The sequence below is a fragment of the Panthera leo genome, chromosome F2 (genome assembly GCF_018350215.1).
Source record: "Panthera leo isolate Ple1 chromosome F2, P.leo_Ple1_pat1.1, whole genome shotgun sequence".
NCBI lineage: Eukaryota > Metazoa > Chordata > Mammalia > Carnivora > Felidae > Panthera > Panthera leo.
In genome coordinates, this window is record NC_056695.1 from 67358563 (window position 1) to 67383417 (window position 24855).

A 24855-nucleotide genomic window follows, 5' to 3' on the forward strand; every position below is an offset into this window, starting at 1 on the left:
CCAACAAATCAAGCTGAAGCCCACGTCAGCTCAGCTTGTCCATCATTCCCAAAGAGAAGCTTGCAGATCACCAGAACGGGAAGAAGGTTCCATTTTGGCCATCTCCTCCAAAATTCTTCTGTATTTTACCAGATACCTTTGGCCACCTTTGGATAATTGTGCTATCCTACTGCTGACAATCACATGGAAACAGTACCCAGTGAGGTCTCTTTCTGCCTTAGCAGAAATAGCATTTTTTTAAAAATTTGTAATCACTCAGCTTTCCCCCCCTCTCCTTATTTTAAAGGGGGAAGACGCAGCATTGTACTCAACTGTGAAATGCGCTCAGATGCAGCTCTAAAGGAGAGGTACCACCCAGTGGCTGGATATTAGTTTCCATGGTAACTAGGGTCCCTGGGCCCTGGCACACACAGCAGAAATGCCGCAGATTTCCACAGCAGTATCTTTTACTAGAAAGAAGAGTCCCGTGGCAATTTTACACATTTGGGAATGAAAAAACATATTGTGTGTGCGCACGGGTGCATGTGTGTGTGCACACACGCACGGATGGAGATATAATTTGCAAAACTAAGACAACGCAGACAAAAAAATATCTAGTTATTCTTACAGATAAATGGGCTTATGTCAAATATAACAATATATTTTCGCTTAAAATATAAGCAAAACAGCCCCCCCACACACAGACAGACACACACACACACACACACACACACATACACACACACACACACACAGAGCTGAAAGAAAACAAAAATATCTTCCATAGAAAAATGAAGGACTGAAAGAGTGGAAAATGGCTTTGGAAAACCAGTTGACCAAGGATCCCGCAGAAACAAATAAGTGAGCAAAAATCTTTACCAATAATCGACTGAAAGCACAGAAGAGATTTTTTTTTTTTTTCACAGCCCATGTTATTTTCTACTTGAGTGCCCTCAGCATTAAACCAAGGGACGGAGTGAACAAGCAGATTGCCATGCGGCTTTCAGAGGAAACCAAGAGACAGAAAGCCCTGTGCTAGAAAGAATCCTCCCCAGGAGCCCCTTCTGAGCTGAGTGGACTTGGGCAAGTGATCTCATCTCCCCTCCAGGAGATTCAGCGTGCCCCATGAAAATGAAAAAGTCCCACCAGACACTAGATGGTCTATAAGAAAAAACCCTGTACCACCTTAAAAATCAAAGACCACAGGGTTAGGCTAAAAAACAGAACAAAACAAACTCCAGATAATTCTCAATTCAGGCCAGAGATAGGTTTCTAAAGGTAGTGTACAAAAATCTAATTTCTTTAAAATGTATCAGAAGAATGTATGGCCAGATTTGGGGGACGGAAGAGTATCCTTTTGAATAGTCTTTATTCTCTGAGTGATTTCCCAATATCAGCTTTTTTCCCTTACAAGCAGAGCACATGTGCCCAAAGTGAAAACCTTAGTTCAAAGAGTTTCTGCATCTCCTGCAAGTTTCAGGCGGGGTCTTTATCAGAGGGAGGGGAGAAGAGATGGCCACGCAATCAATCAGGCAGAACAGACTCACTAGTATTTTTCGACAACTTCAAGTGTCTTCACGTTTGTTCACCATACATTCCAAACGGTTATTTTTATCTGAGGTGGGCAGACCAAACCAAGTTCACGACTCTAAGGCAAATGATCTTTCACAAAAAAAGCACTGTTGAGAAGAGAAGGAGAAGGAGGAGAAGGAGGAGAAGGAGGAGGAGGAGGAGAAGGAGGAGGAGGAGAAGGAGAAGGAGGAGGAGGAGGAGGAGGAGGAGAAGGAGGAGGAGGAGGAGAAGGAGGAGGAGGAGGAGAAGGAGGAGGAGGAGGAGGAGAAGGAGAAGGAAGAGGAAGAGGAAGAGGAAGAGGAAAAGGAAAAGGAAAAGGAAAAGGAAAAGGAAAAAGGAAAGGGAAAAGGAAAAAAAGAAAAAATTGCCTCATCTGTATGAACTAAGATAATTGCATCCTTCCACGAATGCTAATCGATATTTTACCGAAGTAACAACGGCACATTTGTGTGCGGCAGCAGGATGGGGTGGAGTATTACTTATTAAGCCAAAACAAAAAGCAAAGGGAAAGAATTAGGATGGAGAGGAGGGAGGGCAAGGGGGGAGAATCCTTACTGCTTGTGTACAAAGCGCAGACAGCCCAGCAAGCTGGAAGGGATGGAAATGCTGAGCAAACCACTTCATTATGTAAACTGCCTAACGACACAAATAACAACGCTGCACAGATCGACCCAGTCACCCATAAAAACACACATCCTCTCCATGCCTGGACCTTCCTCCCCGCTGCCGCCACTACCACCACTGTGTCATTCACTAGCGTTTATTAAGGCTGCGGAGGTTAGACAGAACACAGCACACATCATATTCAAGCATCATCTGGGAAAATACACTGGAGCAAAACAGGGTGACACCACTGAACTGAGCAAGAACGGGTGCTTCTCTTGGTTAGCGGTAGGATGAGCCTTAACAGGACACACGGGCTCGGGGGTGGAATTCGGACACCCACGGCTCTCCCTGTTACAGGATTTCAGGATTCTGGGGACTCCCTGCTCTGGACAACCCAGGAGGTGCTTCCCTTACAGTGGGACTCAGGCTAGTGTGTTTCAGGCTAACGCACACTAACCACCGTTTCAAGTGTCATTTTGGGAAGACAGTGAAAAGCCAGACACTGCACAGGCAGGACACCGGCTGACCACGATGAGACACCCCATCCCTGGCAACTGTTGCTACCCAACCAAAGATCAATACGGAAAGGCCACTTGTAGAGTGGGGAACTGTACTGTTCTCAAGCATCAGTTTTAACATCGAGAAAACATCAACAGGATCACAAAGGAGGGATTTCACCGTATCACCAGCAAGGCTGGGTTCACGATCCCAAACCTACCGGAAAATGGGAATGTGCTCACCGAAATAATCGCAGATATTAGCACCTACCTCTTAACCCCTTCAAGCAAAAAATGGGGAGGAAAAAAGGAAGATTTTTTTTTTAATTCATAAAATAATGATACTTAATAAACATATGAATTCCTTTGAGTCCTTACCTACAGCGTAATTTGTAAAAGAAAAAAAGACTTAAAATACCCATGCCTTCCTACTGTCTGACTTTCATATAAAGCAAATCAAACAAAAATCACTTTTAAAAATGGAAAATGGTAAGACAAACTCCACATTCATAAGACCATTTTTAAAATGTTGTTTTGGGACGCCTGGGTGGCTCAGTCGGTTGAGTGTCTGACTCTTGATTTTGGCTCAGGTCATGATCCCAGGATTGTGGGATCAAGCCCCATGTTGGGCTCTGCACTCAGCATGAAGCCTACTTGAGATTCTCCTTCTCTCTTTCTCTCTGCCCTTCTCCCCCACTCATGCGCTCTTTCTAAAAATTAAAAAATTAAAAATTAAATTAAAAAATAATAAAAAGTTGTTTTGTCCTAAGCAGAATATATAGGATTAAACGTACTGTGGTCACGAATTAAAGCGACGCAAGGTCTATCAGAGTGGAAAAGCATCAAAATAATGAAACCCACAAGCAGGATGTGCATTTATGAACCCACTTAAAAAGACATTATATTTTTTTATGTCCCTTCTTAGTAAGTCAAAGACAACTCCAAAACCTCTTTAGGAGATGGAGAACTTATATCCCGAAGCTGTTTACATAATAGGCAACACTTTTTAGCTAGGTTGAATATTATCATAAATAGCAGCAAATTGGAAATTTTTCATTTGTCCCTCACGTAAGATTGAGACTACAAGAGGTATTAAACACAAACACAGATGTATACGCACTCCTCCACATGTACACATTTAAGTATGGAGTGGCTTGAGAAGCTGACAGAAGTTCCTGAAGCAACACCAAAGCTATCCGAGGTTGAGGTACCACCACAGCCCTCAGCTAAGTTGCAAGTTATATATAATTAAAATGAATTAAAATCCAAAAAAATTGAGAAATTCAGTTCCTCAGTTACACCAGCCACATTTCAAGAGCTCAATGACCACGTGTGGCTTGTAACTCCCACATTGGACAGGGAAAGGTAGAACATTTGCAGCATCACACGGAACGGCCTGGCCCCGACTGAAGGCTCCACAGGGCCAGGACCCCACGGCATACACGAGAGCCGTCGAGTCCTGGCACTGGGCCTGCAATTAAAGGGAAAACAAACAAAAAAGAAATTCGAGAGAAAAGGTGACTTTGTCTTTGCCGGGCCAATTTCCCACTTCAGCCAAATACAAATGTTCTTATTCTTCCGAGCTCTGTTCTACTCCCCACCACACCCACCAGCATCCTAGCAGGGAGAATTCAAAATGTCAACTACCAGCAGAGGCAAAATTTGCTTAGGGTTTCCTCAGCATAATTCATGTGAATCAAAATCAAGTTCGAAACCCTGAAAATGAAAAGCAGTGGAGAGTTTCTAGGTCATCTTCTATACAGCATGCCTAAACTCATGTTTAAAAATATGAGAGAATACAGCAGCTGGTCCATCCACCCTGTACGCTAGGAAGTGTTTTGTCTTATGAAATTTTTCAACAAATCAGCAACTGTTTCCCGGGCACTTAAGACATGCCAGGCTCAAAAAAAAAAAAAAAAAAAAAAAAGACATGCCAGGCTCCAGGAAATCAGAGCTAAGGTGCCCCAACTACGGCCATATACAGTTTCCAAGCAAAATTAACCCCTGCCAGGTTTCCACAAGACTTTTTATCCAGGCTCCACAGATGCTTTATGCCAGACTCCTTTTTTTCTCCTATTATCTATAAATCCTCAGAATAAGATCATCAGAAAAATTAATATATGATCCTTGAATTTTTTTTTTTTTTAGAAAAAGGCTCAGCTCTTAAAGAAAAATCACAACTAAGCTCGTTTCTCAAATATTTGTAAGTTCCCTCTTTTCCTAAAGGCATTAAAATCCCAAAGACAGGGGCGCCTGGGTGGCGCAGTCGGTTAAGCGTCCGACTTCAGCCAGGTCATGATCTCGCAGTCCGTGAGTTCGAGCCCCGCGTCAGGCTCTGGGCTGATGGCTCGGAGCCTGGAGCCTGTTTCCGATTCTGTGTCTCCCTCTCTCTCTGACCCTCCCCCGTTCATGCTCTGTCTCTCTCTGTCCCAAAAATAAATAAAAAACGTTGAAAAAAAAAATTAAAAAAAGAAAAAAATCCCAAAGACAACAACCAAAAATAATAGTTTGTGATCCACAGCCATATCTAGAGATTAGCAGATTGCAGTTTTAGACATCTTTATTTTTAATCAGTAAGTTTGTCGACATTCCCTTAAGGTCATATTCAAAGAATATTCAGTTCCAGGCCTGTGAGAAGGGCTTGATGACTTTTTAAAAATAATTAATTCCCTCTTCCACCTCCGGTTTGTGGCTAAGTAGCTTCCTAGGTAGAAATCATAAGGCTCTAATTACGTGAAAGGGTCTGTCTGACTTGAACACCAAAGTCAATCCAGAAGTTAAGGGCTAGTGAAATTCCAAACAACCTAATTAAAATAAAACTTGGGGGCAAACAGAACCAGTCTGGCTGCCTCTTGAAAACAGCTTCCCAGTACCTCCTCTCCTAGAAGGGAAGGTTCCGGCTCTTCCCTGGGCTCTGTCTTTCACCCACCTGCCCCTTCCTGTGACCGCATTGAGGAATTGCTAGGCCCTCTTCAGCTACTGAAATATCAAGTCACACATTCCACCAGACTCGACCTCAAGGAGGGGTCATCAAAATTTAAATTCTGAATCCCCAAGTGGAATCTGACCAAGATCCCACCCCACTAGCCTCCCACCGGCCGCAAGGACAGCCCTCCTCACCCAGATCCACTGAGGGCACCGTGGGAGTGTGGTAACTGCGACACGCACTCGGTCGTTCATTCAGACGCTGTCTGCACCTGGCCCAATGCCAGACACTGGGCATCTAGGTGCCTGGGCTCCTCAGAGAGGAGCAGGGTGCAGGCCTATCCTGGAGGGGCCTGCGTTCTGGTGGGGAAACGGTAAGGACACAGTGAGGTGCACCTGCCGGCCGCAGCAGGTACCACAGAGGTCCCGAGGCCTGAGGTCTCACTCTACCTTGTGGGCAAAAGTGTCACTGGTGATGTGACTGTTTACCCGGCTCTTGGAAGACGAGCAGCAAATCCTCAAGCATCTCAAGGAGGCAGACGGGGTGGAGTGAGAAGGACATTCCAGATCTGGAATGCACATGTCCAGCAGACACGGATCAAAGGTCTTAAGAGTTTCAGGGAGCCATGAGCATTTCTTTGTGGGTGGAACTGCCAGCCCCCGGCAGAGAGGGCCCCGGACAGGTGGTTTATGGCAGGAGGCACAAACCTCGCCGGGGAGTAAAATCTCCTGAGGAACTTTAAAAAAATCTGAGATTCCCAGGTCCTACCCAGTTATTCTGATCCCACGGGCAGGGCCCCGAAATCTGTCTTTTGAAACAAACTTCCTGGGTGATTATGATCCATGCAGCCAGATGCGGAGACCCTGGCATTTAACAAAATATATACTAAACACACGCAACGTATTTGCAAAAACCACTAAGCCACAGAGGTTTTCTTCACGGACACACAGAACCTTGGCAACCCAGGCTCCCTGATTAAGGCACATCTCCCAACAGTCTGGATCTAGGTGGTGGTCCAAAAGTTCCAGCTTCCTTCCACCTGCCCTCGGGCACACGCAGCAGCAGCAGCAGGTCTGGGGTGGGGGAGGGGAGCCTTATTTTTCTCTTCTAACCCTCCCTTCTCCATAGTCCTGTGCTTAACTTTGCTTCCTCCCCTTCCTGACTCCAGAGCAAAAATTGGAAACTCTAAAGATAGCCTTGCGGAGAGAATTTAGACTGTCCAACTTCATTCATATTTTATGAATTTAATAGGACCAAATGAGGTTTAAAACCATTGAATATTAGAACTAAGAAAGAGGACTTGTGACCATCCAGGACTCTATGTCCCGGGAAAACCCCTTTTATAGTTGGGGAAATTAAAGCCCAGAAAAGCAAAATATACCGTAGTTCTCCCCCTTATCCATGGTTTTGCTTTCCGTGGTCTCAGTCAGCGGCGGTCTAGAAGCAGGTGGCCCTCCTTCTGACAAAGCGTCAGAAGGTCCAACGGCAGCCTAACGCTAGGTCGCAGTGCCTACGTCATTCACCTCACTTCATCTCATCACGTAGGCATTTTATCATCTCCCATCATCACAAGAAGAAGGGTGAGTACAGGACAAGAAGATATTCTGAGAGAATAGAAAGGCCACATTCACATAATTTTTATTATAGTGTATTGTCAGGATTGTTCTATTATTAGTTTTTGTTGTTCACCTCTTACTGTGCCTGTTTTTATTTATTTATTTTGAGAAAGAGAGAGTGGAGGAGGGGAAGAGAAAGAGGGAGAGAAGAGGATCTTAAGCAGGCTCTGTGATGTCAGCGCAGAGCCTGAGGTGGGGCTCAAGCTCACGTACCATGAGATCTTGACCTGAGCCAAAATGAAGAGTCTGACGCTTAACTGACTGAGTCACCCAGATGACCCTTACTGTGCCTAATTTATAAGTTAAACTTTATCACAGGTATGTATGTATAGGAAAAAACAGTCTATACAGGGTTTGGGACGATCTCCAGTTTCAGGCATCCACTGAGAGTCTTGGAACGTATTCCCCCGTGGACAAGGGGGCGCTATTGTAATTTACTCAGGGCGGCATAGTTGGCAAAGCCAGAAGACACAACTGGGCATCACAGCTCCCAATCTTGGTTATTCCAAGGTGCTACACAGATCCTTTTAGTACATTCAGGATCAAGTAACTTGAAAAGCAAATATAAGCTTATACTAAATCCAGGAGCTCCTTACATAAGGAATTGTAATTTAATGGTCAAAATTTAGGCTCTGGGCCAGACTCCTTTTACCACTAACTGGCCATGTAACTTCGGTTTAAGTCAAGTTCTCTTCATCCCGATTTTATCACCGAAAATGGAGATCGTGAGCACCTATCTCACGAGCCGTTGTGAGAATTGACTCCGCATACGTGATGTACTTAGAACAGAGCCCGCCCACATTACTAGTCAATAAAGGTTCGCTATCATGATTTCCAATCTCGAAACCACGCCCACTTTTTTAAGTGATGTACAAAGGCTTTTGGACATTAAAGATGATCTGGTCGGCCGGGAATCCATTTCCTTTCTTCATAAAATCTTAAAACTCCTCACTCTGGGTTTGGTGTATCATTATCTAAACAGCCCTGAGATGGTTTTTCAGAGCTATAAAGTAATTACCCAGGCACACAGAGGCAGCCAAAAATGAAAGTCACATAGCATTATGCACTTCAAAGGCCCTTGCTGACATAAGCAAACAATGCAGTGCTGCGCAGGGCCAGTGCTAAGGCGGAGGGTCTCATCAGCTCGGTACCCCTGCCTTCCAGTGAAACAGGGAGCAGGGCCCAGTGTGCAAGGCACACTCAGGCGCAGGAGTGCTATTCCCCCAATATGGTGCCTCTGCTGCCCAAGACTGAGAAGCACGTGAACACAACCCGGTAGTCCTTTTCTTTTTATTTTTAAGTAACTCAGACAACTGCATACCAGTCAGTTCAAACATTTCTTAACTCCTATAATAGGCCATTTGCTGGTCCATTATGGACACGAAGAAGATGGGGACCCTGCTCCACAAAGTCTGGCATTCCATGCATAGCAAGTGCCTAGACGATAATTCTTTGCGGCCAGTAATACGGGAAAAGGTGTACTTTCATGTTAAATACAAAGGTGTACTTTCATACTAAATGCAAACTGTATATTCATCCAAGAGTGCAAAAATCCACAAAACATGAAACTGTACTATGTATTATGGTGTTAATAAACCCTTAAATTCCATTATAGTTTAATTATTAACCTACACACATTATAATACCAACTTATACACGTTTGTGTGACAAACAAAATCGAGTTCTAACGTATTTCCACATTCTCTTTAACAGCAGTTATATAATGATTAGAGTAATTTTGCTCCTATAGTGAATAGCTTTAAAAGTTTTTCCTAAATACATTATATTAATAGCTAGTGCAAAATATTCGCTAAAAAGGATAGAGGAATTTCAGAGCTTTGGGAGATAATACGGAATGCTAGTATTTTGGAAACCAGGGGCATGCTAACTTGAGATTCTGGATACCTGACCAAAAGAGATGCGCTTAACTTCCCTTCTATCACTTCCAGCAAGAAGGACTCAAAAAACACTTCGAGAAGCTCTAAGCAAGAAACTGGACTTCGTAGAGGGCAGATATCAAACTGCAAACCACATTAGAGTTACAGTCTGTAATGACATCAAATCCAAGTAGATCTGCTGCTGACCAAAACCGTTTGAAGCATTTTCTATAGATCGTTTCCATGGAGATGCACACACTATTAAAAACAGGTCATACATAAATCTCCCAAAGGATGTATACACGGGTATCAATTGCTGAGTGCCTTGTAAAAGCAAATAAATGGAGATACCCTAAATTTCCATCAACTGAAGAATGAGAAAATCCTTCTGTTTCCAGACTATGAAATTCCATTTGGGCACTAGAAAGGACAAGGCAGATCCACAGGTATGGACGTGGAAAGAGAACTACAATATACTGTGGAGTACAAGCATGAGAACATGTTCCTTATGGGCTACCTTTAGATCACCCAGATGTACTTTATTCCACATACCATTCTACATACTGTTCTGCAACTAGCTTTTTTCCTCCCGGACGCATTTATGTATACAAAAAAAAAGTATATATAGGACGCTTACTCCAGTCACTGCAAGGGGGTACTGGGAGGGTGGATTTTACTTTACGCATTTTGTTCTATGAATTTTTTAAACAAAAGCACGTGTTCCAGGTTTTTCAATTTGTAAGTAAAAAATAACTTAGTAAAAATCACTTCTGATGCTTATGGAACATACAAGAAGCACCTCCGTGCTTCTCTCTTACCATCTCCATAAAATACCCCTTCTTTGTTATCGACCACACCCTTTTTAGGTCACGGGAGAGTTCTCACACTCAAGGGAAAGTTATTTTCCCCCAGTGCACATGGACACTAGAGATGGCGAGATGTCAAGTATTCTGGCATCGCTAAAAATGACCTGAAATCAAGTGGTTTAAAAATATATCAAAGCGAGAGTCTGTTCACTGTGACATTAGTTGTCTTCTGTCGAGTACATCACCTCCAAACTCTGACTCTTACCTCTGTCACCACCAGAGAGGCTATTTGAGTTCTTTCCCCACAGATGATTGCTCTGTTTTTCTTCCCTGCAACCAGGAGATGTGCAGGTCCCCCTGGTTTCCTGCCGAGAACCACTCCAGGGAGCAGCCTCTGCAGAAACCCTGGCTCCTTGCTGCAAGCAATTATGAGAAATCAGGGGATGCTGCTTTATTCCATCCTTTAGGGTCCAATCAATAATTCAATATTAAAATAGAAGAACTGATTAAGGATCACAGAGCCTCAAAAATGCAATATCAGCTATCTAAGTTCTTTAAAATAGTAGAGCAATTCTTTTAAGAAATACACATTCTGATGGCTATTCTAGAAAGACAAGTCCAGTTCTGGATATCGCTGGAGAAAATATAAAACAGACTCAAAAACACTTAACAGTGGTGATTATGGCCTTAAAGGTTATAGAATGTTTAGAACATGCACGTATGAAGAAGACTATAACGGACACATGTCAACTAGGTCATCATCTTTTAAGGGATTAAGAAAGATACTAGCTAAGACCCATATCAAGCTGGCGAACCAGATCAAGTTCTTCAAACCACCGCTCTGATATCGCCATCACATTCTCCTAGGGAACCTTTCGAAACACCGCTGGCATCTTGGAAATAAGGAGACAGAAGACCTCCCCTGGGAGGACTCTGGCTCCTGAACTGAGTACATTGCTCACGTTTCGATATTCCCCCAGCACACTGTCCTATCGCTAGTACTGTACCACACATGTTACTTCCACACCGAAATCCTTTATTTGCACATCTCATTTCCCACCCCCCCACTCAACTGCAAGCCCTTCCAGGCCAAGGAGGATAAATAATATATTGGTTTTTGAGGTCCCATAATGGTACCTAACATATTAGCAGGTTTCAGGCTTCTTGAATGAATGAGAAGTGTCCTCACTGCACATTTATTTGAATATTTAATTTTTTTTTTTAACGTTTATTTATTTTGGGGACAGAGAGAGACAGAGCATGAACGGGGGAGGGGCAGAGAGAGAGGGAGACACAGAATCGGAAGTAGGCTCCAGGCTCTGAGCCGTCAGCCCAGAGCCCGACGCGGGGCTCGAACTCACGCACCGCGAGATCGTGACCTGAGCTGAAGTCGGACGCTTAACCGACTGAGCCACCCAGGCGCCCCATGAATATTTAATTAAGTACCTATGGTAAAGGGGTACCTACTGAAACCCACTGGAGGTAGAGAGGTGTGTCAGAGAAGCTAAATCCTCGTGTGACTGAGGGCAACCCCTCAACACTTGCCCCCAACACCCACCTTTTCCAATGTTCCCATGACAATGAAGAGAACAGGCAGTGTAGAAGCAGACCCAGAAATATAAGGCAAAAAAAAAAAAAAAGAAAGAAATAAAAGAAAGGGAGGAGAGCGTCCCTGGCTGGGAACGAAAAGGAAAGCACCCCTCTTTGAACAGAGGTCTCCACGTTACGGGTAATGTTGTCTTTCCAACAATGGCAGTGGATATAGGAGCTATCATTTTCTCCTTTATACACGTTTTTGTTATTCTTTTGTATGATTCAGTAGTCCCCGAAATTACTGAAAATTGGCACCACAGTCCCCTTTGTTCATTGATTTAATAAGCCGACTTTAAACACCTGCTATGTCATAAGAACTATTTTTGGGGAGTTAAGACACGACCAAGTCACACTCTTCAGGGGTCTGCAGAAAAATGTGGGAGACACATCACCACATACGACGCACCAGCGCACCACTTACACGAGGGCTCCTCGCAGAAAAATGGTCTACCCGAGCATTCTCACTGCCCGCTCCCCAGGGAGTAAGGCAAATCTTAGGACAACCCGTGTGAGGAGGGAAAAACAAACTGCAACCAGACACACGGTTCAAGGCTCTGCAGCCGGCATGTCATTAAAAGTGATCGAACTAACATGCCCAGCCACTTCCCGCAGAACCCGCGGTTCCTTTCCTTTAGTTTTCGTTCTTCGCACGTGCTTCCCTGTCCGGAGAACTGTTTGCAACTTTCAATAGGTGGAATCCCACAAAGTGTTCTAGGACGTGAAAACTAGGAGTCAGCTAAGCTCTGATAACTTAAGCTGTATCTCCTCATGACGCCGCCCAAGGGTAAACAAAGAGGCACATGCTGAACTCGGTTCACGCTGGGCGCCATCCCTCCATCTGCTTACCACGTGTGTTGGTGGCCATGTCGGCCACTTTCTGAAAGGCGTCCAAGAAGGCAGCCGCTGCTACTACTGTGGTCCTAAAATGCAAACACATAACAAAAGCATGAGGAATGTCTCACGCTAGCAAATTCATTACAGCTCAAGGGTTAAAACCTCTGTGGAGAACTGAATGCAACCTTCTAGGAGAAACGACCCTGCTGGACGTGGACAACCACTGGCTTTGCAGGCCTACTTTTTTTTCCCCACCCCCTTAGGAAGCATTTCTTCCCGATATTAGCGCACTCTCCCAAAAACACACAGCTCATTCGGTGCCCCTCGGTAAATGCTGGCAAGTCTTCCCATCACGACACCTGATGGTGTAACACAATTACCAGGCAAAATTTCACAAAGGAGGAAAGACAAGTGTTTTTACCTAAATGAAAACCATCATTAAAAACTATAAACGGTATAAGTGGAAATAATTTTAGAGCAGGAAAACAGCATATAGACATGGACCAGGAGACGGAATCTTGGAGAGAGAGCCTCTACTTCAAATAATTCATTTTAGAGATGGGAAAACTGAGACAAGTAGAGTGACTTTCAAGATCACTAGTTTGGGGGCACCTCGGTGGCTCAGTCAATTGAGCGTCTGACTTCAGCTCAGGTCATGATCTCGCAGTTCATGAGTTCAAGACCCGCATTGGGCCTTCTGCTGTCAGTACAGAGCCCGTTTCAGATCCTCCCCCTCTCTCCCTGCCCTTCCTATCCTCCTGCTCTCTCTCTACCTCTCTCAAAAATAGACATTTAAAAAAAATTTTTTAATTAAAAAAAAAAAAAAAAATCACAAGTTCATCCCAGAACTGGAACTGGTAGCCCAGAAGGACACACAGTCCCATGCTCATCCCACTGCCAGATCAGATCCTGGCTATGTGACTCTTTCCCCCTAAATCCCATTTACAATGGAATTGAGACACCATTTTTTCAACCTTAGAATGCTCTCTCGACTGCATCTTCTGAATTCCTCAAAGCTGACACCAGGGAGAAGTCACTACACTCATTTGCTGCCCTAGAAATTATTTTGAGTTCTTCACATCCTCTTGAGCACTCTGTGGTCTACTGGTTCCTAGCGCTGTGATCTAGCTGTCACCCCATGGAGAGGAAGCACCTCTCCACGCCAGGGTCAAGGACAACGAGAACAAGCCAGCCTCAGGACTCACACACACACACGGGACTCACAATCAAGCATGGAGCCTGAAGCTCATTTCCAAATATTTCACGTATGAATCTAATCTCTACTCAGCACTCCTAAGAATGCAGAGCTGTTGAAGGAAGAATGTGAGAATAAGAACTAAAAAAGAGTTCAAGATGGAACTGAAGAAGTGACTCTAAAACTCAGCAACCATAGCTCTGAGACAGAAGGTTCTGGAAGATGCTGGAAGTCATCCCTGGGAAAACCTGTGCAACAGTCCCTTAGCACCCAACTGCAGAATGAATGAGGCCTGATATTTTCCATTAGAGCAAAAAGCCATTCTGCTCAAGTTAAAAAAAAAAAAAAAAAAAAAAAAAAGACATACACACGGAACAAAACTGAAAGAAAAAACCCCTTTGAAGCATATTTTTCAAAGAGTTGACATCATACGCAAACCCTGGAAAAGTCAGCTTTATCAAACATCCTGGGATTTATAAACAGCTCATTCTGATTTGCAATTACTATCTGACACAATGGCCGGATTTATTTTCAAGTCAATGCCAATCATCCCAATTTAACGAGCCAGCTATAGAGACGCCTTGTGTATTACTCCGTCACCAGGGCTCCACTGAAAAGGAGGATGGTGGTCAAGTGTGAGGAATTAGGAGCTTTTAAACACCGCCTTCCAATGAGTCCTATTTCATTGTCTGCTGTTGTCATAATATATCTTAGTTCTCTGATGGGGCAGCACAAAGGAGTGATTTGGTGTATGTGTTCCCAGCTTATTTGCCTCTTCTATAGCCTTATCCTTTCTTTACTGCAGAACACCAAACCATGTGTGTGAGGCTCTCAGCTGGGCACTACCAGTTTGACAAAATAAAGAAATGGTCCCTGCCCTCAGGAGGCCTAAACAGTTGTTAAAAAATAAAAAGTGTACTTTGTACTAGTGAGTATAAGATTGCTTTAAAAGTTTTACTGTAACTAATCAGCTGTACTAACCTCATATTTACCTTAAGTTTTGGCTTGCTCTTTGGTAAAAGGGGAAAAGAATCTTTTCATTGGTCGACCCTGAAAAGGCTGTCAGATAATTAAATGAGGCCACATAAGAAAAACGTGTATGTGTTGGGGGGATGGTGGGGGGGGGGGCTACTTAAATGTTTTACTGGTTGATTCCAGCAGGGACCTACAGGATGGAGACTATTTAAAATCAATGAGAAGAGTGAGTAGACATAGCTTGATAAGGTGAGGCCGGTAAAGGCTTCTGCAGGGCTTTGCATTCAGACAGAACAGAGTGGAGCTGGCCCAGCATAAAGTCTTTACAAGTTCTTAAGCACCGAAATGGTAAAGGATCTGACAAACAGAGAAGGGGCTGTATTCCTGAGTCTCCTGGAAGACCAATGACAGCTTGGGAAACCCCAGGTGCATGGGATAGAAATCCCAGGCCCCACAAAGCTGACAGAATGGAAGAGGAAAGATCCATCCTTCTGGAGTTCTTCTCTCCTGACCTACAGGGGAACCACGAAATGTCCAGTCCTATGGTTAAAGCTCTGGGCAGTAACCTCCTGATGTCCATGGGCAAAGGACCAAAAGTGTCATGTCATCCACATGGTTTTTATCCTAGAAAACCCCTACTTGCTTTGTCCTCTGGAAAACCACCTGCATACATTCAAAACAACTGATGTCATCCCCCTTATGCCATGAACAGGAGTCATGAAAATTACTGCTTTTGTAAATGCCCTGTCCCTCATGGAACACCGCTGAGTAGCCTTTCTCCTCACTGATGTAAAAGCATACAGCTGTAACAAGAAGATTCTATTTCACATCAAATGATACATAAACAAGAAACAAGCACAAGACAAAGCAACAATAGCCCCTTAGAGCCGACTGACCCTAGATCTTGTTGTTTAAATAGCTTTATTGAGGGATAATTTGTATACCATAAAATTCAACCTTTGTAGGTGTGTGATTCAACAATTTTTTAGTGAACTTAGAATTTTGCAACCACTAGCACGAGCCAACTTTAGGACATTTCCATCACCCCGAAAAGATTCCTCATGCCCACGTGTACTCAATCTCCTTTTCCTCCACTAGGCCCAGGCAGCCACTAATCTACATCTGTCTCTGCAGATGTGCGTTTCCTAGACATTGCACACAAATGGAAGGATACAGTAGTCAACAATAAGCGGTAAGCTCTTTATAAGGATAGGCAGTAAGCAGAATGGACCTCGCAGCCAGACTCAGGTTCAAATCCCTGCTCTGGCTTTTACTAGCTCTGTGACTTTGCACAGGTTGGTTAAGTTTCTCTGTGCCTCATTTTTTTCATCAGTAAATTGAGGATAATAACTGTACTTACCTCTCAGGGTTGGGAGATTTAATTAACATATGCCTGGCACATAGTGAGCGTTACATGAATGTTGCCCATTATTACCTTACATGTATAACAGCTCATCTGACTCTCAAAATTCCTATGGAAGAAGGCAGAGCAGACAGTTCAGTTTTACCCAAGGGAAGCTGGGCCCAAGACATAAGGCTAACAAGTGGCAATGCTCAAATTAGAACCCACTACATGCTTCTATACCTGTAACGCTTCCAAAATTAACCTCAATCTGCATCCTGGGTCTGTCCTATTCCATCCTTTGTCTGTGGATGTTGCCATTTTCTGGGAACGACAGGCTTCTATACTTACCGAAGCTGGGACTGTAGCTTTCCTGCTTTGTTTATGAAATCCTCCCAAACTGGATAGCTCCCCTACAACAAAACAAAGTCATCGATCAGTAAGGCATGCTGTGACCGACACCTGACTAAGACAATAACAGAACACCCAGACTCCAATTACACAGGGAACGATCTGTGTGTGCTCTCTTCCTCTGCAGTCTATGGTATGTTGCCCAGATGATATATAAACGTATCGGCTCAGAAATGGGTTTCGAATATACTCAGGCCCGGTAATCTTATAAATACTACAAACACCGACTGGAACACGTTTGGTGGAATCTAACCTATAGATGGATGGATCACATTTTGAGTAGTAGATGATGGGTCCAAATTCAAGATGTGCAGAACACGTAAGGCTCTGCCCTGAACCACGTGACCATGGCTGTGGCGTTTTTCACCCTTATCTCAAAGGACAGGGAGGAGAGAACCAGAGTGACCGGAGCCCCTCTAGGACAGGCAGCTATTGGGAACCATTATTAGACCATCAGAATCTCAAGGTTGAGAAGATACCTAAATATAGCCACTCAGCTGATGGCTTGAACCCAACATCTACATACAAGATGCCAACAGGTAGTTCCCCACCACATTTCGGCTCACAGGGAGCTCAACACCTCTCTCTGCCACCCTGTCTTTTGTGTCCATGCAGCATTGGCTTGAACCTTCTGGGGACCCTCAGAGTGAAGGCCTACCCTGCTTCCAGAGGGAGGTCTTCTCAGGGAATTCATCCACAGCTTTCCCTTCCCTTCCCAAGTGCAGTTCATTTTCTACACAGGCCCGTTTCACGTCCCTGCAGCATCCTGGGGCACTGCACGATGTCTCTCTGCTCTTTTAAGTGTGGTACTCAGACACAAACTCAAAACTGCAGGTGCCATTCTGACTGGAGCACACCAGAGTGGACTGTGACACCTCCCTACACATTAAATTTATATTAAGATCAAATAGCCAACTGATCAAGAGGTGATGCAAAATAAACCCAGGAAAGGAAAAACCATGGCTAGAGAAATGGAGCTGGGGGGTGCCTGGCTGGCTCAGTCAGTAAAGCGTGTGACTCTTGTTCTCAGGGTTGTGAGTTCGAGCCCCATGTGTGGTGTGGGGTTTACTTGAAAGAAAAACTTAAAATAAAAAAGAAGAGTTTGGCACGGAATCATTTAAACATAGAACTAAGATTAAACACCTAGGGGTGATCGTTGCAGGACAGAATGTAAGTGTTAAGAACACTGACATGGTGAGCATAACATGGGCCACCTCCTGATTTTGCAGTTTAAGGAGAGGAGGGAGAAACTCTAATGAAGTTAATCATCTCATCTTTCACTGCAGAAGCCCAATCAGAATAGTCTATAATTGCAACTGAGCTAAAACATAATGATTTCATCTTCCTATTGGTTTTAACAATCTTATTTTCTTACCCTTGGGGACAGTTTCTCAACCTTGCCACCAAGGACATTTTGGGCCAGACAGTTCTTTTGGGGGTTTGGGAGGGGCTGTCCTGTGTACTGCAGGGTTTCTAGCCCCATCCCTGACCTCAGTTCATGAGATGCCAGGAACATTCACAGATGCCACTGGTGGGGACTACGAAAAATGTCCCCAGGCATCTGTGCCAGATGGACCTAATGGGACAAAATCATCCCCTGGTTAAGAACCACTATTTTAGGGGTGCCTGGGATGGCTCAGTCAGTGGAGAATCTGACTCTTGATTTCAGCTCAAGTCATGACCTCCCAGTTAGTGAGTTCAAGCCCCATGTCAGGCTCTGCGCTGACAATGTGGAGTCTGCTTGGGATTCTCTCTCCCTCTCTCTCTGCCCCTCCCCTTCTCTCTCAATCCCTGGCAAAATAAACACTAAAAAAAGGGGGGGGGTGCCTGGGTGGCTCAGTCGGTTAAGCGTCCAAATTCAGCTCAGGTCATGATCTCATGGTTTGTGAGTTCGAGCCCCGCGTCGGGCTTTGTGCTGACAGCTCAGAGCCTGGAGCCTGCTTCACATTCTGTGTCTCCCTCTCCCTCTCTGCCCCTCCCTGCTCATGCTCTCTCTCAAAAATAAACATTAAAAAAAAAAAACCGTCTCTTTATACATTTCTGTAGGTATCAAGCCTGCCTGAAAATGCACACAGAGATGTCTGGAAAATTCTCTACCAAAATTAAAATGGGCTATTTCTGGAAGTTAAGATTTGGACCAATAGGTTACTTTCCTGTTTGTACTTTCCCATATGGCCAGAATTGTGTGTGTGTGTGTGTGTGTGTGTGTGTGTGTGTGTGTGTGTGTGTTTTAAATAAGGATCATGTATCATTTTTATGAAAACAATAGTCATTACTTTTTTTTTAATTTTCAGATCAAACTAGAGGTTCTGGCAACAAAACACCATGAATTTACAACCCACCCAGAGCCTAAAGTCTGTTCTACAGATGCCACGAGAGCACATCCATCAGTTCTGCCTTTGAGACCTGCTTGGCCCAACTGCAGGTCTCTGGATTTATTCCCCCAAGCGACAATTTGCTCCCACGGGGCACTAAGCCACACCCCAGGGATCCTGTCTGACTGGCTCCTGGCAGAGGTCCACTGGCAGCTACTGACACCAACACCCACGCACAGATCCCGTCACCGTCCTGCTAAGCCACACAGCCTCCATCTTGTCTCTGTGCCCCAGGGGGCTGCTTCTACCCAAGAGCACAACTTTATTTTAACTTACGCTGAGTGAACCTTTGACAGCTCAGGCTACCATTCCGGACCCAGCGAGACATTGTGGGGAATTCCAATGAAAACACCTAACATATTTACCATTTTCTTATCAAGTATGAAGGCCCCTTCTACATCTACATCCAAGTAATTAAAGAGGTAAGGGCTGAGATCAGAGTCCTCTGACTGGCCACTGGGGATCCCCGTCCAGATAGACATCAGTCAGCATCCTTAAAAGCACAAGAGTTCAAAGCAACCAATTACAACCTCACCTAACCTTTTATTCTCTTTCAGATCCACAAAAAAAGTATGAGAAGCTCTTCTGAAAAGCCTGAAGATGTTCAGATATACTGACCACCAACCTGTAGCCAAAAGGCTAGAAGGCATTCATCGATGTAAAGGAGGCCAGGAGTGCTGGGCCCTCCTTTTCCCAACACCAATCACTCCCATACAGGGACCCCTGGAGAAGGTCACTGAGATGATCTAGAATGTTTCTTAAGAAAAAAAGGGAGGCACATTTCATAGAGAACATGCCAGAATGGCAAGAGGCCAGTGCAGGGAGCACACAGTCCCGACTTCTAGCCATGGCTCTGCCAAGTATCAGGGGAAGTCACTTTACCTCTCAGGGCCTGCTCCTTACAATGACAAATAACAAAAACAAATAATTCCATCATCATTCCTGACCACTCTCATCACTGAAAGATTGTAGGGAAGGAGTAAGGGACACCAACTCGGGAATCCCGTCTCCCAGACTGAACCGTGGCTCTCTGGTTCGCAATGTGTTATCAGGCAAGTCGTTCGACTTCCACGAGGGGATAAGTCACCGCTTCTCAGGGCTGGTGTGAGGAATAACTAGGATCGGAAAGTGCTCAGGGCAGGGGCGCCTGGGTGGCTCAGTCAGTTAAGTGACTGACTTCACCTCAGGCCATGATCTCACAGTCTGGGGGTTCGAGCCCCACGTCGGGCTCTGCGCTGACAGCTCAGAGCCTGGAGCCCGCTTCGGATTCTGTGTTTGGGAGACAGAGAGAGACGGAGCGCAAGTGGCGGAGGGGCAGAGAGAGAGGAAACACAGAATCCGAAGCGGGCTCCAGGCTCTGAGCTGTCAGCGCAGAGCCCGACGTGGGGCTCGAACCCATGAGCCGTGAGATCATGACCTGAGCTGAAGGTGGACGCCCAACGGACTGAGCCACCCAGGAGCACCGCCCCCCCAAAAAAAATGTTTTTAAAGTGCTTCGGGGCAATGCCAGGCACTCCGTCAGTGTCCAATGAACATTTGATAGAACTGAACCAAGGGTGTGCAGGCCCCTGCAATCTCCCTCAGGATGCTGGCAGAGATGTGAAAACCTCTAAGTCAGACTGTCCATCCAGGCTGGGATCCCACATTCTTAGGCCTAAGTACAGAACCAGCTGTAGCTCACGACTAGTTAACTAGCTGGGCACATGTCAGCCTAGTCTCAGTCACCCCCAAATACATGGCAGGAAGAGTACTCAAACCGACATGAATGCGCCTGAAATCTACTGCTCAAAGCACTTTAAAAAAAAACAAAAAACTACTTATCTACCCCCACTGCTTGGAGCCTCACTTAAGTCTTTACCAAATTAGCAACAAAAGGAGGGTCCCCTCTCCAGTCAAGGGGTACAGCACATAGCTCTCCACCCACGAACGCCCACTCAGCCAGAAGAAGGCTTCCAAAAGCAGCTCGCTCCTGATTTAATGATATTCGACAGTCTATCAAAGAGTGTCAGGCCCACCTGTTTTAGGCAATATATAATTTAATGGATTCTAAAAAAAAAAAAAAAAAAAAAAAGGAAAAGGAAAGAAAAGAACTTCTAAGAACAGAAGACAAAAAGCCTCCTTATTGAGAATTTTTTTTTTAAAAAGTGTGTAAATGTTATTAAAAGGTAAAGGCAAAGTGATGTTGGATTGTTCGAGATCTGGGTTGTTTTTTTAAGTTTCTTTCAAGGTAGAAAAAAGTTTCTACCCACCTAAAAGTAGTTTTACTACTAAAATCACAATCTTGGAGGAAGTGAGAAAGGAGAGAGAAGAAATTTGAACAAAGCGTTAAAGGTAACAGAGAAAAAGCTCTGGCTTTTTCTAGACTCTAAGACTGAGCCAAAGCGAGAATGCTCAAATTTCAAAAGAAATCTGCAGATCAAGATGCAGTATCCACTGAGAACCCTTTTAGAAAGCAATTCCAACACAGTCCTCAATTTTCTGACCTGCACCACCCACCAAGAAGTCCCAGAAAGCTCCCCTCTGAGGCTTCTGGTTCTGACCTGGCTCAGGTCACATTTGAGGTCCCTAGGAATGCATTTCCGGGGCTGTGAAAAAGTCTTCACACAGACCCCACCGTGGGGCTCACCAGAGAACACATAAAAGTTTCACAACTTTCCAGACAGACCAAAATCAAAGCAAATGAGACTCCCACCGGGCACCCGGGTTCTGCCAAGTCCAAAGTGACAGGCAACTTGGAATGTGACTCTCCTCTCCCTGGAACCACTTGACTTTCTTTGGAGAGGAGGGTAGGTTTTGAACCCCTGGCAATTTGTTGAAAATAGACCTTAGACCACACTGGGTTCCGAAAAAGGGAAAGTCCCCTATTATAGAAACGGGAAGAGAAAACGAGCCTGTTTACAAACATGTAGAGGACACTCCTTTAATCAAGCTGCAAGACTGCCCCCCTCCTACAGCAAGAGAGGCGGGGCTTCCCTGAAGACCGGCTACAGGGCCCCACCCCTGCATCCGCCAGGTGGGGCGTCCACCATGCTCCCCACACCCCACACGGCACCAAGGGCGGCTCTTCTCTCTTCCGACCTCCAAGGGATGCAACAATCTTGAAAACTCCTATTCCACCATCACCACGTAGCTCAAATGTCACCTCTTCCACAGCATTCTCAAATGCACCTGCTTCCCCCACATCATTCAACTCACCATCTGTGAGCCCGAGTCTCCCCACCACACTGTGGGCTCCAGGACAGAGAAACAGAGGGAGGAAGGAAAAGGTTTCTAGTAAGAGCAACGGCTGGCACACAGACAGGGAAGCAGAGATGACACATGGGGGCTCTCGCCAAGGGACACTGGAGTGATGCACTCATGCTGGGGACTGGCAGGACCTGGGCAGGATGGACAAGGTGACCATGAGCAGCCTTCAAGGGCAAGGTCAGAGTTCAACCACAAAGAAGAGAGCAGAATTCCAGGCAGATGGTGAGGGACATAAATCCCACACCACCTAGGTGACCAGAGAACCTAACAGGTCACATACCTAACAGCAGCCTGGTCCCTTAGGGAGTGGGGAGGAAACTGAAGTCATTTTCTTACTTCTGAAAAAAAAGTCCCGCCCAATCTGTCAACTTCCCTGAGAGTTTTGTGGCCACTTAAACAAATATGCGAGCCAGCTTACCCACTCCTCCCTCCCTCGAAGTTGAACTCTGGGAACACGCCTGGGTCCCTCTCCTCTTCTCCCCCCTTCCTCCACTCTCCCCACAGCCAGAAGGCTGGACAGGCCACTCGCCTAATGCAGGGCGCAGGGCTCAGCCCGTGGCTGTTTTGGCTTGGGGTTCTGTTTTGCTTTGTTTTGTTCTGTATTAAACAGAGGCCCAGGATGGCATCCCACACACGAAGCAGAAGAATAAACTGTGTGTAACTCACCAGTGCGGCTGGTTAACGATGCCCCATAAATAATGCAGCAACGGCCTCTCCCAGCCCAGCCCGCTGCGACAGCAGAACCTCAGGGGACAGCTGAGCGAATCAGACACCCACGCTGCCACACAGGGAACACAGAGGAGCCGGGAGCCGTGGTCAGAGAAGGGGTGATCTGAGAGGAGCCAGAGCTGGAGAAGACTCTCACAAGGAGGAAGCATTCAGCTTAGATGAGAATAGAACAGTGATTGGAGGAGCAGGGTGCAGGCTATAGGGAGTAGGGTTCCAGCTCAAAGGCCTCTGTCCTGTCCAAAGGTTGCAGATGGAGGCTGGCTCGCCAGTGGTCATGATCCCGAGGACTCAAGTCTTGGGCACACCACCGGACAGGGAACCCCCCCACCCAAGCCCCACTTTTCATCCTGATGACGTCAATGTCACCATCATCATCATTAAGCATCACCATCTTCTAAAGGGTTGTTTGGTGCCAGGCACACATATCAGCGTTTCTCTAACTTTCACATACATTGTTTCTACCACCTGGGGATCTTGCAAAAACGCAGGTTCTGATTCTCTTGGTGTGAGGTGGGCCTGGATGTTGCATGTTTAACCTGAGTGATGCTGAGGCTGCTGGTCCACAGACCACACAGAAGAACACAGCTGGATACACACTCTATTACACGCTCACAACAATCTGAGAAGCAGATGCTGTTATTTTGCAGCCGAGGACTGACGTCGTGACCCAAGTGCTACCCTGATTCTGGGAAGTGTGCTGAACAGAACCGGCTGCCCAGCCCAGGCCTGCAGAAAGCCACTCAGTAGGCAGGCTGGGTCCTGCCTGGTCCCCAAAGTGAGGTGCAAGGCCTCCCCCAACACACAGCTCCCAATTACAACTGCAAATGCTCCAGGGGAGCTACAATGTCACCCTAGAAATGGTCATGATCCTCAAGAACTTGGGGGGAAAAAAAAACAACACAAAGACACAAAACAAAGAAAAGCCCTTTGTGTTGGAAAAGGTCTGATAGGAATGAACCAGAAATGGTCACGGGTGCTGTCATTAGTGGTATGATGACGGATAACTTGATCACATCTTCCGGTTTTCTATGGATGCCGGGACTGATCTGCTTCTGCCAGATCAGAGAACCTGTCTGGAGCACCTCTAAAGGCTGATGCTGTCACCTCCCCAGCCACCAGGTCCTCGGGGCAGGTCTGCGGGAACCTCCTCAGAATGAGCTTGAGCAGTGCAGCCCACAGCATCCCTCCTCCTCCCCTTCTAGGTCAGCCCTTGTTGAGCTCAGCCTTCAGGGAAATGAAAAGCAAAGCTTCCAGAAGAAGCTTCTGACCTGAGCAGGAGTGCCTCTGGACCCCAGGCTTCTACAAGCAGGGGGCAGGAATCTGCAGCTTCCAGAAGTGGGTGTGAAGGATGAAGGACAGGGCCCCTGACTGTCTGTCACAGCTTTGTCCCCCAGACCACCCTTCCCCACCCCATTCTGCAAGAGGGAGGGCCCCCGAGATCCTCAGAAGAAATGCACTGTGGAAGCCCATCCATCATAAAAACCATTCCTGGGCTTTTATTCTCTGATTGGGGCTTGCCTAATCCACTAATTATCCCTGTCCATCAAGTGGATGACAGCCTTGGGGATAATCAATGGTTACTTCCTCACACGCCCACCCTCACCCACTTGCCCAAGCTCACCAACAATAAACACGCCTGCGAAAAGGAAGATTTAACCACAAAAGGGGCTTCCTCCACCCAACCTCCCCTCACAAACTTCTCCATTTGTAACCATAACACCCTGCTTAAGTCAAGGCCATCAGCGTCTTCTTCCTCCAGCGCTAGGAGGTTCCATGCCCAGAATGCCCGTTTTCTGACACACGGGTAGGTCTCCACCGGGAATAAAAGAAGAACCAAACAAACAGGTCAACTGTATCTTCAAAGTATGATTGGTTTTTTACATTTTCTACCAAGAGGCATTCCTTTGTCTATCCTGAGCCTTCCAATAGAAGAGCCACTAGCCACCTGGATGGAACTTTAAATTCATTACAGTTAAATAAAATGTAAAATTCAGCTCCTCACTCAAGTGTTCCACAGCCGCATGGGGCTAGTGGCTTCGGTACTAGACAGGGCAGATGCAGAAAGGTGTGCTGGACGGTGGCGGCCATAAGGTGACAAAGCCACTCTGGGCACCCCTGGGTTGTTCTGGAACTGCAACTAGGCTTCCAGTCCTATTATTTAACTTTTGCAAAATCGATGCGTGAACCCCTCTCCTCTCCCTTCCTATTCCCCAAATTTATCCCCCCAATCTGTACCGCCATATTGCCTTTACTATTTCAGATAGACACCTAAGGCC

The 24855-nt window shown here is 45.7% G+C and overlaps 1 protein-coding gene across 9 annotated transcripts in view; it reads right to left on the bottom strand.

The window, feature by feature from the left end:
• MTSS1 (MTSS I-BAR domain containing 1) overlaps positions 1-24855 on the bottom strand; it is a 163209-nt gene that overhangs the window by 122686 nt on the left and 15668 nt on the right. For all 9 annotated transcript variants that reach the window (XM_042924111.1, XM_042924109.1, XM_042924117.1 and 6 more), the window contains exons 2-3: positions 16170-16231; positions 12319-12392 (exon numbers count right to left, since the gene is read on the bottom strand). In XM_042924111.1, coding sequence (XP_042780045.1) covers positions 12319-12392; positions 16170-16231 — 136 coding nt within the window. The remainder of the gene's footprint in view (positions 1-12318; positions 12393-16169; positions 16232-24855) is intronic.